Source organism: Bos grunniens, chromosome 7 (assembly GCF_055505025.1).
Source record: "Bos grunniens cultivar Pamir isolate PY7600 chromosome 7, Bosgru_T2T1.0, whole genome shotgun sequence".
Classification (NCBI taxonomy): domain Eukaryota; kingdom Metazoa; phylum Chordata; class Mammalia; order Artiodactyla; family Bovidae; genus Bos; species Bos grunniens.
In genome coordinates this window covers 19,016,575-19,033,759 of record NC_141171.1, presented here as the reverse complement: position 1 = coordinate 19,033,759, position 17,185 = coordinate 19,016,575, and the positions used below count along the sequence as shown (strand labels likewise).

Here is a 17,185-nt window from a genome sequence, read left to right as displayed (position 1 = left end):
ACAGGTCTGGGAGAAATCTTCATTTTCGCAAGTAAGTGAAGTCCAGCAAACATCTCTAAGTATGTTTGAAATCATGGGCCTTGATCAAATACTTCATCACCCATGAACCAATAAAAATGAGGCAGAGATTTCCACAGTATGTTTGAAACCAAAGGCCTGGACCCAAGTTTTCATTTTCATAAGTTAATTAAACTGACTATCTGTAAGTTTGTTAGAATCACAGGCCTGGACCCTGTAACTTGTTGCTTATGAGTAACATGAAGATGAGGGAATACCTTCAATATCAATCACAGCTGGTTGTTTTTGGTTTTTTAAACTTTTTTCTTTTCTTTTTCTGATCACAGGTTTTGATTAGAGTCCCTGGCACCAGGAATCCAAAAATCCAGTGCGTGGTCCCAAATAAACACCCCTTCTCAGCTTTGTTTGTGGTTGTCCCACACAAGTGGGGGGAACCCACAGATGGGGAAGTTCTCTCTAGGGGCTGTGGATTAGGGTTCTGTCCCTATGTAACACTTCCTACCAATCTCAAGGCTCCAGGGAAGCAGGCAGGCAGATACCACTATGGGGACCCAGAGAGGGCATGGAACCTGCTCCAGGTCACACAGCAACTCATGGCAAAGTCAGGACCAGACTCAGACCCTTCCCTAGGGCTCCCACCCAGGCCTGTTCTAGTCTAACTTTGGGGCAGCTCCGTGGGGCTGCCTTTGAGACTCTCTGCTCCCTCAGAGAGTTGGACCCCCACACCCATACCACATCACCCAGATCTAAGCTCCACAGCTGGAAGGCCCTCCTCTGCACACCCATTGTACAGATGTGAAAACCAAGGCTAGAGATGGATGAGGGCTGCATCCAGAGCAGTCTTCAGCGCTCTGGGTGGGCATGGGAGGCACTGCACCTTCCGGAGGACATAACACCCTGTGGCCAGGTGACCTGAGGGGCCAACATGGCCACACTCAGCCCCCAGCCACAGACGGTGACACAGACACAGAGACTGTATGGACACTGGGCAGGGTGAGGAGGAGACATGTGGAGGGGGGCCTGGGGCAGCCCCCTGTGGAGCCTGGGGGCTGGGCGGGCAGTGAGAGAGACCGTGAGTGGGTGGGTGGGGAGGAAAGAGCCTCTTACCTCGGATCGGAGTGCTTTCTGTAAGGGAAGCAGAGAGAGTCAGGTGAATGTCAGAAGGCAGTCCTGGGGGGCCGCGGGGCCCCAGGGAGGCGGGGCCGGGCCACCAGCCAGGCCTGTCCACTTGGCCCCCAGGGCTGGGAGGGGGCTAAGGTAGGCAGCCCTGGGTCTATGGACCCTGCAGGCCCTGTCCAGGAAGACGAGGCAAGGCTCCCAGGAGGAGGATGGGCACTGAAGGCTTGCCAATCAGGAGGGCTTCCCACAGAAGGCGGGAATCTCTTGGGGAAGGAGGGGCTGAGTCTAGAAGCCCCTGTGGACTGGCCAGAGGGGCGTGGCTCTGCCTCAGGGAGGTACCTGGCCTGGCCTGGCCTGGCACTGTCGGCTGCCTTCCTTCTGGGCCGAGGGCGGAAGGTCCATGACCTCCCCTCCTAGATTCCTTCTCGGGAGGGACAAGGAACAACGGGGTGGGGTGGGGGGGGCGGGTCTTGGGAATCTTGTTAGAGATAGGGTGGAGAGAAGGGTTAGTGCCCCAGGACTGGGCATTAATTAAGCAAAGGGAAGATGTTACAGACAGGCCAAGTAGGAGGGGCAGGGGAGGGTGGTGAAAGGGGATGGAGGGAAGGAGGAGGGCCTTGCAGCATCTCTAATTTCCAAAAGGAAAAGAGGAAAAGGACTGTGCGTCTCTATGGATTCTGGGGGCTGGGACCGCTCAGGAAACCAGACATGGTAGCCCCTGGTTAGAATTCTGCATCCTCAGGAGTGATATGGGCCCCTCCCCCTCTCTCTGTGCTGATGACAGCTGATAACCCCCAATGCCACAGCAGAGAAAACACACCTCTCTCCATCTGGCCCCAGTCTATTTTGCAGAGGGGCAAACTGAGGCCCACAAGTTCCAAGAATTGTCCCGCCATGAGTCAGAGGCAGGGGCGGGCCTTGAACCCAGCTCTTCGGCCTCCCAGGCTGGGGCCCTTCTAGAACTTTTAGGAGGGTCCTATATTATCTCTTAGAAAATCCCCAGTCTAATGGGGCCACTCCCCCTCTTCATACAGAGGAAGGAGGCGAGAGGAGGGGGAAGGGGAATTTGCCAGAGGCTGTACTGTGGAGAGGAGAAATTCGGGTCAGTGGGAATCTAGGTCAGCTCCTGCTCGGGCTGTTTCACTAAGACTATGGTGACAGAACCCAGAGAGGGAAGGACAGAACTTCCCAAGATGGCCATAATAGCCCATGGTCACTATATTGAGAGGAAGACCACACACGGAGAAAGGGTATTAAAGGCTGTTTTGCCTTCTGCTCCGAGGAGGATGAGAAGTTACTACTGTGGGTCAGTATTGGTCATTCTCACCTTAGTAAGAATTAGCCCAGCAGTTGGATTCAGGGGCTTCAGGTTGGATGCTTGGAAAAGAGAACAAGATGCACCCAGTAGTAGCCCAGACGGAACATTCCCCCTCCATCTAGCCCCTAAATTTCTGTACCTTCATATTTTCTAGCAGTGTCAAGGCCCAGGCTGGCAAGGGGGATGGGGGTGGGTATGTTACGTATGAAGCTCCAGTGAGTCCCCTGTGGTCTTGTCCTTCTTTCCTCTTTTCCTTTTAGGCTCTTCTCTCTGCAGCCCCCTGGTGCCCAGATGGGGAGGGCCAGTGGCCGGGGGGTGGGGGTGGGGGTGGGGAGACGTTAGTAGACATGCCACGTGGAGTGGGTCAGTTACCGTCACGGTGGCCGTTAGTCTGAGGGGAGGAGGTGGGGTAGGGGACACAGAGGGGGGCGTTAGTTGTTGACATGGTGAAGAAATTAAACTTACCAAAGGTTTCTGAACGTTTACAACAGAGGGACAAGAAAAGAGAACAGGAACGTTAACGGGTGGTTATACAGAAGCCTGTATCCTCTGGGGATGGGAGGGGATGTTGTAATAATAATTAGATTGATTACAATGTGTTTTTTTTTTGGCTGCGCCACGTGGCTTGTGGGATCTCAGTTTCCCGACCGGGGATCAAACTTGCATCCCCTGCAGTAGAAGCTCAGAGTCTTAACCACTGGACCACCGGGCAAGCCCCTTGATGATGATTTTTAAAGCAGCTGATGTTCACTGAGCTCCTGGTAGGGCCAAGCAGCCTGTCAGGGGCCCCAGACAGTGACGCTAGGGAGTAGGCACATTTCATGAGGACACTGAGACCCGGAGAGGAGGACCTGCCCAGGTGACCGGGCACCTGGGTCCACACTCAATCATGTCATTATATTGGTGTGACAATGGTGGAAACCAGCAGAGAAGCAACTGGGTTCCCAAGGCTGCCACCACTCCTCCAGCTGAACCCCGCAAGCTGCAAATATCCTCAGACAGGTTGGCACCGGGAAAGCTACATCTCTCCCAGGGTGAGGTCCACGTCTCTCGAGGGAAGAAATTTTGGGCTTAACATCTGCCCCTTTTGAGGTTTTGGGTCTTTGCTGGGGGGAGCAGAAAGTAGGAAATGGGCAAGCGGGACTCCTCGGAAGACGAGGCTGGGCAGTGAGTGGCGGGGGAGGTTCGCTGAGAATGATGGAGAGGCTTTCAGGCAAGACTGGCTGCAGGGTGGGGGCCCTCAGAGAAGAGGGAAAGGGAAAAAGGGGGTACACCCACACATGTCTTCAGAATGGACCAAAGCACGCAGGAGTGCCCGTGCACATGTGTGCATACACAAGGACCAGCCTGAGACATGCACGTGAGAGGGGCTGTCACGCAGACACACGTGTGGCTGAGATGCACGCGGACAAATTTTGCTCTGGCAGGGGGAGGGCAACCTGTGTGCCGATGGTATGGCCTACATGTTAAGTCGGGACATGTGGGGAGCCTGGACACACACACACAGAGGTTCGTGAAGCAGTGTGACAACAGACACAACGCACACAGAGCTCCCCAGACAGGTGGGCTCACAGGCGGGGCGTGGGGCTGCTGTGCTGAGACACAAATGTGGAAGTGCCTAGCCCCAAGGTGGCCCAGGCCCTGTGCTCCGTCCCAAGGCCCCCTTAGCCTGGGTGGACCAACTAGTGCCCCATCACATCCTTACTGCCTGTCTTAGAGATGCTGTCTCTCTGCAGCCCTCTGTGGCTCCCCATTACACTCCCTGTCTATGCCCTTATCTCCTCTGCAGATGCTCACTGCTTCAGCACTGGAAACACTCTCTAGCCTTTGCTTTATGCTCGCCTCTGCTCCTACCTGTCTGGACCTCACTATATCCTCACAGGACACGTCCACTGTTTCAGCTCAGAACACACTCTTCCCCTGCCGGCTTCCATGGCTCCCCAGTACCTCGACCGTGCCGTTATACAGCCAGTGCTCAGATGCTGAAGATGGCCTTCCTTCAACACCCTCCACAGCTCCCCATCACCTCTGCCTGTCTGTCCCCCACTGTGTCCCCAGTGCAGGGGCACAGGAGATACCTATCCTCCTCTGGCTTTCCACCACCTGCAACTCTCTGTACCCCATTAGGACCCCATTGCCTGGGTACTGGGGACACTCTGCCCCCACGGTCTCAGCAGCCCCCATCACTGTGCATATCTGAGTCAGCTATGGCTCCACTCAGGCACTGAAGAACTTGCCATAGCTCCCCATCACCCCGTCAGTCTCCACCTTATTACATCCCCACTGATTCGGCTCCAAAGACACCCTCTCTCCCCTCCGAGGCTGCAGATGAGCGCTGCCTTTCTGTATTCCTTCAGATCCCGGGGCGCGGGCCCTGAGATGCTGCCCTCCCCCTGCCATCCTCCTGGCCCCCTGCGCTCACCCGATCGCAGCTGCTTGATGCGCCCATTGCTGGCACTGGGGTCCACGGGCAGGAAGTCCTTGAACCAGGTGATCTCAGGGTCCGGGTTACCACTGGCAGCACAGAGCATCGTGGCCGTCCGCGTCCGCTCCACCACCTTCAGCTGGGGACCCATGTCGATGTTGGGGAAACCGGGGGGCAGCTGGTCCTCTGGGGCGGCGGGGGTGGGTGATGGGGAAAACAGCAGAGATACAATTATTGCACAGCTGTCCCTCCAGGGTGGGGCTTGGGGATGGGCCCTGGAGACAGCCCTTGCCTGGATGGGTAATCTCCTGTAGCCTGTTTCCTCCTCTGTCTGTGGGCAACTGTGGTAACTGCTGGGAGGGCATCAGGCTAGACCAGTGTCTCTGATCGGGGCCAATCCTGCCCCCAGGGGACACTGGGCCACGTCTGGGGATGTCCATGGTTGTCACTCTCGGCATCAAGTGGGTGGGGGCCAGGGATGCTGCTCCACCCCTCACAGTGCCCAGAACGGCCCTGATGTCAACAGTGCTGAAGTTACAGAGCCCTTGGGTTACATCACAGCAGCCCGAGGGAGCTTTTCGAAATGGAAACAGGGCCACACCACCCTGTGTCGCCCGCCCTGCTGTAGTCTCCTCCACCCTCCAGAAGAACCCAGGCTCCTTGCCTGGCACTGGCCCCCAGTGGCCTTGGCAGCCCCATCTCGGGCCAGCCTCACTCTTCTCACTCTCTCCATCCAGCCACACCAGTGACCTTGGTCCCCCAAAGTCATCAGGCCCCCTCCAGCATCACCTTGGGCAAAACTCGCAGTCACAAGTTATAAACACCCTGGGAAATCCCCCGATGGACCAGAGGTTAAGGCTCTGCACTTCCACTGCAAGGGGTATGGGTTCCATCACTGATCGGGGAACTAAGATCCCACGTGCTCATGGTGTGGTCAAAAACTAATAATAAAAAGTAAAACCCTCCCGTACTCTAGAAAATCCAAACATCGAATTCCATAGATCACAACGCATCTGTGTCTCTGCCGTGTCCTTACCACCCCATGTAGGTCCTGGCACACAGTAAGTGCTCAATAAATGAGCGAATGACTCAGCCTCAGTTACTCCCAATCTGTGAGAGGCATGCCTCCTGGCCTCGGTCTCCCTATTCACTGGTTAGCCTCCAGATGGAGGTGGTGGTGGGGGGGGAAATACCTCTCCCTGGAGACTTGGTCCCCGTGTTCTAGTGATGGGTAAGAATGTGGTTCTCTTGGTACATACACACCACTACATATAAAACAGGTAACGAATAAGGACCTACTGGATCGTACAGGGAACTCTACTCAGTACTCTATAATGGCCTATATGGGGAAAGAATCTGAAGAAGAGTAGATACGCGTATTTGTATAACAGATTCACTTTGCTGGTTTCTGGCATGCGTGCGTATTTAGTCATGTCTGACTCTCTGCAACCCTATGGACTGTAGCCCACCAGGCTCTTCCATTCATGGGATTCTCCAGCCAAGAACACTGGAATGGGTTGCCATGCCCTCCTCCAGGGATCTTCCTGACCCAGGGATTGAACCTGTGCCTTCTGTGTTGGCAGGAGAATTCTTTACTGCTGTGCCACCTGAAACTAACACAACCAAGGTGACAAGCCGGGTGGCCTCCGTTCGTGTAACCTGCATGTCGCGCCATGGGCTCCGCGGCCTGACTCAGCTGGAGTTGGCACCAGGGAGGGGGGATGCGGCTTCAGGGCCTCCTGGCAGGTCCTGCCCCCTCCTGTACACTTTGCCTTCCCCCTTTCAGCACCTGGACTTCTGGTTCCTTTTGTTCTGACCCCTAATACCGCAGCTCCAGTCTGGCCTCACATCCACAATAGACAAAGGGTTCCCTGGGGTGGGGCATACCGCCTCAGCAACAGTTAAAACACCCACCATCCCCTTGTTATGGGCTGAAATGCACCCCACCCGCATTCACACGTTGAAACCCTATGAATAGGCTGGATGGCATCACCGACTCAAGGGACATGAGTTTGAGCAAGCTCCAGGAGTTGGTGAAGGACAGGGAAGCCTGGCATGCTGCAGTCCACGGGGCTGCCAACAGTCAGATACCACTTAGCGACTGAACAACAATTCATAGGTTGAAACCCTAACCCCCGGGACCTCAGAATTAGACTATATTTAGAGATAAGGAGTTTACAGAGATCATTAAGTCAAAGGCAGTACTAGTGCGACCCTAATCCAACAGGATTGGTGTCCCCCTAAGAAGAGGAGATTAAACCAGGCACACACAGAGCAGAGATCATACACAGATGGAGGAGAAGATGGCTGTCTTTGAGCCAAGGAAAGAGGCCTCAGAAGGAACCAACCCTGCCGACACCTTGATCTTGGACCTCCAGCCTCCAGGACTGTGAACAAAAACATGTGAAGTAAGCCACCCAGATGGTGGTACTTCGTTAGAGCAGCCCTAGCAAACTAACACAGTCCCCATCCCACCCCAATGAACAAGTGATACAGTGACAAGTGACAAGAAAGTGACTGCATACAGGGCTGATGAGACAGAAGACACAGGCCTGCTTGTCTGGGGCAGGAAGAAATGTGTGTTGGTCCCGTGGAACCAGGGGTGGGGGTGACTTGGCATCACCCACCTGAGACCCCTAAGCCTGTACACCAAGGAGGAAGGCAGAGGTATTCCCAAGGTGCCAATACTAACAGCAAAAGGCTGGCGACAATCTAAATGTCTGTCAACAGACCCTCATTATACACAGGCCAGGCCATCCACAGGGCAGGTCCCCCAAACAGCAGAAGGAATCACCTTACAGATTCAGAACAAAGTCCAAGATGCACTGCTAACTGGACAAAGTGAAAGATGTGTAGACCAAGGATTGAAAACTACGACCCTTGAGCCAAGTCTGGCCCCCTGCTTATTTTTGTTGATAAAGTTTTATTGGCACACAGCCACACCCACTGGTTTCCTCATCATCCCCAGCAGCTGGCCCGAACTGAGAAGTTGCAACAAAGACTTTCTGGCCTGCAGGGTAAAAAATATTTACTCTCTGGCATTTTACAGGAGAAGCTTGCCACTTCCTGGTATAGACAAAGCTGCTATTTGCGTAAAAAGGAAATAACACTCATTTATTTGATTACAGATGCCCAAGAGGGAAACAAGGTATGGCGGGGCTATTGGGGGATGGACAGAGGACTGGGGAAGAGGTAGGCAAGAAGACACCATGTGGGGAGAGAATAGAGACCCAAGTACTTGGAGGGTGCAGGAAGCCAGGACCGGGTGAGGGAGAGGTGGGCAGGGACACTATCACCCCATGTCCGCAGTTAAACAACAGAGCTGTGGTTCCCGTCCAGGCAGGAGTCACTTCATAGAGGAAAACAGCGTGAGTCCCAAAACCTGAGCACTAAGTATGTACCAGGCAATGTTAGGTAATTTCCTGTATCCGCCTCTGAGAAGGGATCCATTTCACAGAGGGGAAAGCTGAGGTTCAAACACTGGGCACACCTGCCCTGAGTCATACAGTCCAGTTTCAGCAAGACTGGAATTCGAACCCAAGCTGGGCTAAATCTGGAGGAAGCTGGATGGAGCCAATGACTGCAGAACCCCCAAGCCGGGCCTGGACTTGTCGGGTCAAAGCGGCTGGATCCTGGCTGAGCTGTTTCACACCCAGTTCGTTCTTCCTGGGCCCGGAGGCCTGGACCACCTCACTGCATGATCCTGATTGGCTACTGATGACGTCACTGGAGGGTCGGGCCAAGATAACCAGGCCTCAAGTCTAGGTGCTCAAAGCTGGCCTAGACATGCTGGAGGCTGGGGCTGCCAGGGTCCCTCTGTGCTGACGTTTCCTGTGTGTGTGCACAAGGGTGTGCATGTGTGCTCACCCACACCCCACGTGTGTCCACATGTGAGCACTTCCTGGGTGCGTGCAGCCCCGCGGGGGAGGGGCGTGCGTTGTGGGCGGCAGCCAGCCAGGGTGGGGGGGTAGGCTGCGGCCGCCTGACGTTACCAAGAGCTCCTAATTAAACAAAAATGTTCATCGAGTACCACATTGTGCTGGATTCCTCGGAGTTTAATTAAAACAACAGCGTGAGAGGCGTGCGCAGCGTCCACAATCAGATGGCAGCGAGGGAAGAGAGGTGGGGGGGAGGGCTGGGCCCAGCAGCCTGGACCTTCCCGCTCAGCTGGCGGGTCCCTGGGGCTCAAAGGAGACAGGGGGACAGGCGCTCCGGGTCAAACGCTCTGGGCTGAGCGCCCAGCCCAAGCACCACGTCTGTTGAGGCGGCCTGAGAACAGAGAGATGCTGAGGGCCGAGATGGGGGGCAGGGAGCGGAGATGTGTCTTTCCCAGACTCCCAGAGACTGGGCAGTTAATAGATTCACAGCGTGTCCTTTTAACTCTCTGAGCGCTTACAATGGAGGCTGGCACGCGGGGCGGGGGGCGGAGGGGTGGGGGACGGGGGGCGGGTGGTGTGTGTACAGCGGGAGCCAGGCTGTGCCCGGGGAAAGGTCAGGGCAAAAATATCTGCTGGGAAGAGGCGGGGCGGACTGGGGCAGGCGGACTCCTCCCCTCCCCTCCCCCTTCCTCCATCCCCTAGCAGGACCAGCTCCAGGCCCCACACACAATGAAACTATGGGGCCCCTTGTTCGAAAATTACTAGGAATTTCCAGGCGGTAACAGACGAGGGCGGGCACACATCAGGGTCTGGGATCAAGTGGCCCTGTGGCCAATATGACGGCTCCTCCCAGGGCTCCAAGCTGCCAGAGAGGACACTGGGTGACTCCCAACCTGGGAGCCACATGGGGGGACCACCTGCCCCCTAATGGCTGGCAGTGACTTGTACTTTTTTTTCTTTGGGCCACGTGGCATACCAGGATCTTAGTTCCCTGACCAGGAATCGAACCTGTGTCCCCTACAGCTGAAGTGCAAAGTCTTAACCACTAGACTGCCAGGGAAGTCCCGGGTGGCTTTTTCTTAGAGATCAGAGAGGGTCAGAGTGGCGCTGCAGCTGACAGGCAGAACCCACCCCACAGCTGCACAATGGCTGATGGCAGCTGTCCTGTCACAATCAGAAGAACAACAATGATGGCAATAATATCAGATAGGTAGCACCAACCAAATGCTTGTTCCCCACACAGCACCGTTAGTGCCGGACTTGTTTTGTCCACTTCCGTGGTTTGTGTAACAATCCCTTGTGGTGAACATCATTATTATTCCACTTTGGAGGTGAGGGAACTGCAGCTCAGAGAGGTTCATTAACTTGCCCAAGGTCACAAAGCTACAGAATGGCAGTGCCAGGATGTGAACTCAAGTTGCAGGCCCCTAGGTTAAATTAATCACCTTGCAAGGGAGAAGGCAGTTGGGAGCAGCTGGTGGGCAGATGGGAGGCGGGTTTGCAGTAAGACTGTCTGAATGATGCTGTATTACAATAAGGAAGCCATTTCCTGGTGCCCCAGCCTATGGAGGCCAGCAGGCAGTCCACAGGAAGGATCCATGGGAATGTGTGGGAAGGTGTGGTTAGCTGCTTCTGCCTAGCCAGCTATTTCTCCTTTGTTTCTTTGGGGAGACCACCCCTTATTCACTCTGTCTACATGGGCTGACCCACCCTTGACTTCAGGGAAAACTCTGCCAATCAGAGTATTTCTTCTTCCAACCACAGTGACAAGCTCAGGGATGGTCATCTGACCCAAGGTGGGTCAATGAACAGTCCTGAGTCACTTAGTCCTCTCTTCCGTGTACAGGCCCCAGAGTCTGGAGCTAATGGGGAGATATCACTGAGAATACAGCTGATAGGGAAGAGAACACCCAGAGTCTGAAGATAAACCCTGGAACATGGTATGAGTTCCTGGATCCAGCTGAACCTGAAGCTGTTATAATCCACAAACATTTTAATTACATGAACAAATGAATTCTCCGTTTCAGTTGGATGCACCTTTTGTGCCAGTCTCTTAACAGGCTGCTCTTCTTTTCTGCAAAGGCTCAATAAATTCCTACCAGAAGGCTCTAAGACCCAGTGGTATTATGGGCTAAAAAAAGGAGATCAAAGTCCCCCACAAGTGAAAATCCAAAGCAAGACTTTCACGGATCCCTTTGGTATCTGTCCCCAAAACCAGGCCCCAGGGCCTCCTCCACACACCCTGGGGAGCCCGATACCTCGGAGGACAGTGAGCTTGGCGTGGACGGTGATCTCCCCGACTGAGTTCTGGGCCACACACTCATACACATTCTCGTCTCGGGGTGTCCGGAGTGGCTGGATCCTCAGTACGGCCCCTGCACTCCCATCGAACTCGATCGTCTGTCGTGGGGAGGGGAGAGAGGTCAGGGTGAGGCTGGAGTCCCAGGGGTGATCAGGAGAGGAGCTGGGGGCTATACACAGGTGTGTGTACAGGCCCTGTATAGATACTGAAGGCAGAAAACTGGGTCTGTACGAGTAAAGGGTATTGTGTGTACATGGGTTCGTGACACACACACGTAAGTCTGGGGACAGGCATGCAAAATGTGGAAACGTGTATGTCTGACCGTGGACATGGGCACAGGGTTGCAAATTCCCTTCTGTGAGATAAAGGTTCAGAGAGGCAGGGCACTGCTTGAGGACACACAGCACACAGGTGGCAGAACAAGCGAGCCTGGCAGAGCCCTCACGGAGCACGTGTCTCCCTGTACCTGCCAGGGAGGTGGTGGACGAAGAGAAGGGTCCCAGATGGAGAGGGAGCCAGCTCCACGTAGCAATGTTCCTGGGACGGCTTCCATGGCTGAGCGGCCATGGCCCCATGGCGGGGGTGGGGTGGGGTCGGGGGGCTGGCCCTGGGCTGTCTCCCCTCCCTTCCCTGGCCACTCACCTCAAAGCGCTGTGAATTGACCTTCTTGCCCTTCTTGTTCCAGGTCACCCGAGGCTTGGGGTCGCCCGTGGCCTGACACACAAAGGAGGCCACGCCCCCTGACACACCGATCTGGTCCTTGGGTTCTTTGATGAACCTGGGGGGCTCTGGGGAGAGAAGAGGAAAAGGGGCTCTGGTGGGCCTGGGCATGTGACCAGGACCCCATGGGGCCAGGTAAACGTGCCCTCCAGTGCGCCTGGCCACAGAGGTACCACGTGGGCCCGACAGGAGGGCTGGAGAGGACGAAGGAGAAATGGTGGCACTGCTCACCCTCCATGGGTACCCCGGGCCTGCCCAGCACCCCACCTCCCCGCTATGGATACAAGAGCCACACACACACACACATGGACACAGCCTCATTGTGGGCACACCCACTCAGATGTAGTGCCACAAAGGAAAGTGGGAGGGGAGACCCCTGAGAATCTAGGGTCCCCAAATTCAGCCCTCAGTAGTGACCAGCCAAACCCTGGAGGGTCCTTGGTCCTAACATGGCTTGGGAAGAGATAGCTTGGCCTAATCCCCCGATGGTACAGGTGGGGAAACTGAGGCACTGAACAGGGAGGCGGGGGGTGACCAAGGGACCCGAGGTCAGAACCAGCGCTCGAACCCAAGGCACCAGCCTCTTCATCTGTGGGAGGTGTCCAAACACGAAGGGTCAGAGAAGGAGGCCAAAGCTCAGAACAGGTGATTGGATGCTGCCAGCCACTAGAGCAAATGCTTATTGAGCACCTACTGTATGCAGATGGTGTACACTCAGAAACATCCAGTTCTTCTGGCAGGGATTTCCCTGGTGGTCTAGTGGTTAAGACTCTAAGCTTCCAATGCAGGGGGTGTGGGTTTGATCCCTGGTTGGGGAACTAGTATCCCACACGCTGTGCAGTGTAGCCCCCCTCAAAAAAAAATTCTTCTGACAGTGCTGGGTGAGCAGAGCCACCATAATCCTTATTTCACACACAGGAAAGGTGAAGCAAGCCATCTGCTTGGACACACAGCCAGCCAGGGGCTGAGCAGGGATTTGAATGGGGCTGGTCCTGTGCCCACATCCTCTGTCCCTCATGATGATGTGATGTGCTAAAATCTCCCCAGGTAAGTCTCCCGTGGGAGTTAGGATGTCTTTTATACCTAGACAGCTTCAAGTCTGGACCTCACTCAGGCTATAGCACCTGGTGAGAGCTCATTAACATTGTTCTCTTTTTTTTTATGGACTTTTCACAGTAACCTTTAAATTGCCCAAAGGGATCCTGGATTTCCAGCCATAGTAAAGATATAAGATATCCCATAAAATGAATTCAGTTGTTTCTCAGAGTTTTGCCAACAGATTTAAGGGCTGCAACATGCTTAGAAGGTCCTGAAGGAAACAACCCATCTATCCAACAAAAGGGGATTATTAAATGAATACGGCCACCCACGAAGTGGAATATTATGCAGCTGTAAAAAGGGACAAGGATACTTCTGTAATGAGCTACTCGGGAAGGAATGTAAGACACCCTACAAAATGGACAAAAAATGAGGAGTAAAATGTGTAGTGAGTGTTATTTGTGTGATGAGAAAACTGAAAATGGGTAAAGTGTGTGTGTGTGTGTGTGTGTGTGTGTGTGTGTGTAGAAACAACACCTGCCTCTGAGAGGAGAAAGCAGGTAGCCAGACTTAGGGGGAGGGAGGCTTCACACCCTGGTGCCTTTTTTAGACTGAGAAGTATTTGCAGATAAATTGCAATTATTATTTCTGTAAGGTTTGACTAGAAAGGTGAGTAGATTGAAGAAATATATTAAGTAAAAGTTTGGGATCTGAGGCATAGAGGATCAATAACTCCAGTTTGAGCAACAATTGGGCCTCAGAGGTTCATCTAGAAAGTTTTGGCTACTCAGTGAGAAGTTCAAGAAGACCTCAGGTTCCACAAACCCCAATTTCTACCATCTGTGACTCAGGATGGGTCTTGAACAAAATACAGAGTCCCTAATCCCATGGCTTGACTGGCCTCACCTCCCTCATTTCAGGCTGTGCTCCCATTGATATGACCCTGTGAGTCTACACTGGCCATCTCTTTGGAAAATCAGTAGACCCACTGCGTGCAGACATGTGTGGCCTCCTTCAACTCCTGTGTTGTCTACCGAGGAGGTGACTGTTCATCCCATTATACAGAGAGGACTGTGCAGCTTGAGAGAGGTTAACGAGCTTGTGCGAGTTGGGGTTTGAACCTGGGTCTCTCTGACCCTAAGCCCGCATCTTCTGCTCCTCTCACCCACCAGGCCCAGAGCCTGACTGACATGGTTTTGCTGCTCCATGCTAAGCAGCCCCGGGCTGGGCCCGCCCCTCCTCCTGGAACGGTGACTGGGGCCATAAGCGTCCCCAGCCAAGGTCAGGGGGGAAAGTCACTGCAGTTGGGTCAGGAATCTTGCTTCTGGGAAAAACCCTCCCTCGGGAGCTGCTGGAAGGAAGGGCAGAAGCCAGCTGCAGGGAGGGAAAAGCATCCAGCTGCCTGTTTACCACGCGGGGCCGGGGACACACCCCGAGGACCCTCCAATCCAGGGAAGGAGATTCGACGAGAGCCTGCACTGTCCTTTCTCCTCCTTGCATCTGGCAGCTTCAACCTCTGCTCAGCCAGCACCTCCCCTAGGGAGCCTTCTTGGATTACCACTGGCTGGGTCAGGACCGCCTCTGTCCCCATCCTTCCCTGGGTGCCCCCCTCCACCACAGCCCTGATCACACTGGGCTGAAATACTTGGTCCCGTGCCACCTGGCAGGGTGGGTGTGAAATGGACCCCACTCCCGGGGACTCCTTCATACTACCTCTCTGAGCTCGGTGACCCTTGAAAAACTGGGGCTTTGAACCCTGTGCATGTGTGCGTGCTAAGTCGCTTCAGTCATGTCTGACTCCTTGCAACCCTATGGACTGTAGCCCACCAGGCTCTTCTGTCCATGAGATTTCCCAGGCAAGAATACTAGAGTGGGTTGCGATGCCCTCCTCCAGGGGACCTTCCCCAGTCAGGGATCAAACCCACATCTCCTACGTCTTCTGCGTTGACAGTTGGGTTCTTTACCACTAGCGCCACCTGGGAGGCACTTGAACCCTGATGTTTGCCAAATACTGAGAAATGAAGCTGCCCACTCGCTCCCTGGCTCCCCCTCTCTTCAGGGCAGACGCCTCTCAGCCTACATCCAGGCAGCTCTGGGAGCCCAGCCAGCCCAGAAAAGCTTTCTCCACCCGCTGCATCTCCCATTAGACTAATTCTTGTGGATGCTTAAAGTCTCTTATTTGGACAACCCTCCCCTCCTCTTCTTGGCAAAGGGGCTCCAGACACAAGAAAGACACTGGGGTATGGCTGCAGCTTAGGCAAGCAAGCGTTCCTTTTGTGCTGGGCCTGTTCTCACACCAGCTCTATTCCGAGGCTCAGAGAGGGTGATTGACTGGCCCCTGCTCACCCAGCTTGTGATGGGCAAGAGCTATTCCAACTTGGTCCCACTTGGTTCCCAAAGCTTTGCACACTGTACACTTGATACACAGGGTTGTGGGTTTCTGGTGACAGAGAGCACCCTGGGTGTTTCCATTTCTTAGATGAAGAGACTGAGGTTCAGAGTGGTGATGCCAACAGCACTGGGAGGTTGGGAAGGGCTTGGCTCGATTTCTGTTTTTCCATTTCAGATTCTGCAGAGGAAAATCTGGTGCCGGAGGTAGAGCCCCACCCACCCTCCCGTCCCTTCCAATCCAGGCTGGGCCAGCCACACCGCGTCCTGGGAAGGTCCCCCAGGACCGAGAGCTGGTTCTGGGGCAGAAACCGCTCCTTTTGGTGCTGGGCGGTGGACATCCCAGCTGCCTGCCTGGGCTTTCTCCCGCTGACAGCCCCCACCCAAGCGGCTCCCTGAGGACCTGGGCTACTCTCCTTGAAGCTGGCAATGCCAATCACGGTGCCCACAGCCCTTCCGCTGACCACCCAGGTGTCAGGGCTCCTGCTAAGCAGACCACCTCTTGGGATCAAGATGCCCCAGCTTTGGAGATGGAGACCTGGGTTTGAGTCTAGGCCACTACCAATACCTATAGGGATACAGTAGTAACAACTGCAGGGACTTCTCTGGGGGTCCAGTGGTTAAGACTCCACACTTTCAGTGCAGGGGATTAAGGGTCGGATCCTCAGTCGGAGAACTAAGATCCCACATGCTGCATGGCCAAATAAATAAATATATATAATCAGTAAGTACAGGACTCCCTGAGGGAGCACCCACTGAAGTAGCGTGGCTACATGCCTGGCGCTAATGCCCTGGGTCACTCTCCCTGCAGTGGTTCACCCTCTGCTCTGGTTCCCTCACCCCACCTCCGCCAGTCCTCCCTTGGCAGCCAGAGGGGACCTGTGAGTATCTGAGTCAGGTCTTGCCCACTCATTCTGCCCATGGCCCTCTGGGTCTCCCATCTCCCAGGGAGCAAAACCCCATGTCTTTCAGTAGCTCATACACACACACATACACACACACAAGTTGCTCAGTCGAGTCCGACTCTTTGCAACCCCATGGATTGTAGCCCACCAGGTTCCTCAGTCCATGGGATTTTCCAGGCATGAATACTGGAGTGGGTTGCCGCATGCTGCTGCTGCTGCTGCTAAGTCGATTCAGTCGTGTCCGACTCTGTGCGACCCCATAGATGGCAGCCCACCAGGCTTCCCCATCCCTGGGATTCTCCAGGCAAGAACACTGGAGTGGGTTGCCATTTCCTTCTCCAATGCATGAAAGTGAAAAGTGAAAAGGAAGTCACTCAGTCATGTCCGACTCTTCGCAACCCCATGGACTGCAGCCTACCAGGCTCCTCCGTCCATGGGATTTTCTAGGCAAAAGTACTGGAGTGGGGTGCCACTGCCTTCTCCACATAAGACCCTGCAAAACCTGCCCTGCCCCTTCCTTGCTCTCCCCTTCACTCACTCTGCTCCAGACACACAGGCTTCTCACTTCTTCCAAGATGCCAGGCCTTCCTCTTACCCCAGGGCCTTTGCACAGGCTATGCCCTCTGCCCAGGACACTTTTCACACTCTCCCAACATGAATGGGGCACTCTCCTCAGCTCCTTTAAGACTCTGTTCAGATACCATCTTCTTGGTGCAGTGTAACACCCTCTCACCCATTTAAAATGCAGCCCCCAACCCTCCACTCACAAGCTCATCTCCCTTTCTGTTTGTCTTGCTCCTGGGCGTGTCTACCATCCTGCACACTTGGCGTTGGTCCTTCATGAGATGATCAGCTCCAAAAGAGGCTGGGATATCTGGTTTGTCCCCTAGGTCTAAACCAATAGTAGGTGCTTATTAAAAACCCACTGAATGAATGAGAGCACAGAAGCAGCCATAGTCCAATGACAGACACAGGATTTGAACCCGGGTCAGGAGAGTCTCCAGACTGTGATTTCCACCCTACTCCTCACCACAGACATTCTGTGGCCTCAGTTTCCTCATCTATAAATGGGGA

At 54.5% G+C, this 17,185-nt stretch overlaps 1 protein-coding gene across 6 annotated transcripts in view; it reads right to left on the bottom strand.

The window, feature by feature from the left end:
* Positions 1-17,185, bottom strand: part of PTPRS (protein tyrosine phosphatase receptor type S) — a 110,879-nt gene that overhangs the window by 46,819 nt on the left and 46,875 nt on the right. For all 6 annotated transcript variants that reach the window (XM_086410008.1, XM_086410009.1, XM_086410007.1 and 3 more), the window contains 3 exons: positions 11,703-11,848; positions 11,017-11,158; positions 4,878-5,066 (listed from right to left, as the gene is read on the bottom strand). In XM_086410008.1, coding sequence (XP_086266134.1) covers positions 4,878-5,066; positions 11,017-11,158; positions 11,703-11,848 — 477 coding nt within the window. The remainder of the gene's footprint in view (positions 1-4,877; positions 5,067-11,016; positions 11,159-11,702; positions 11,849-17,185) is intronic.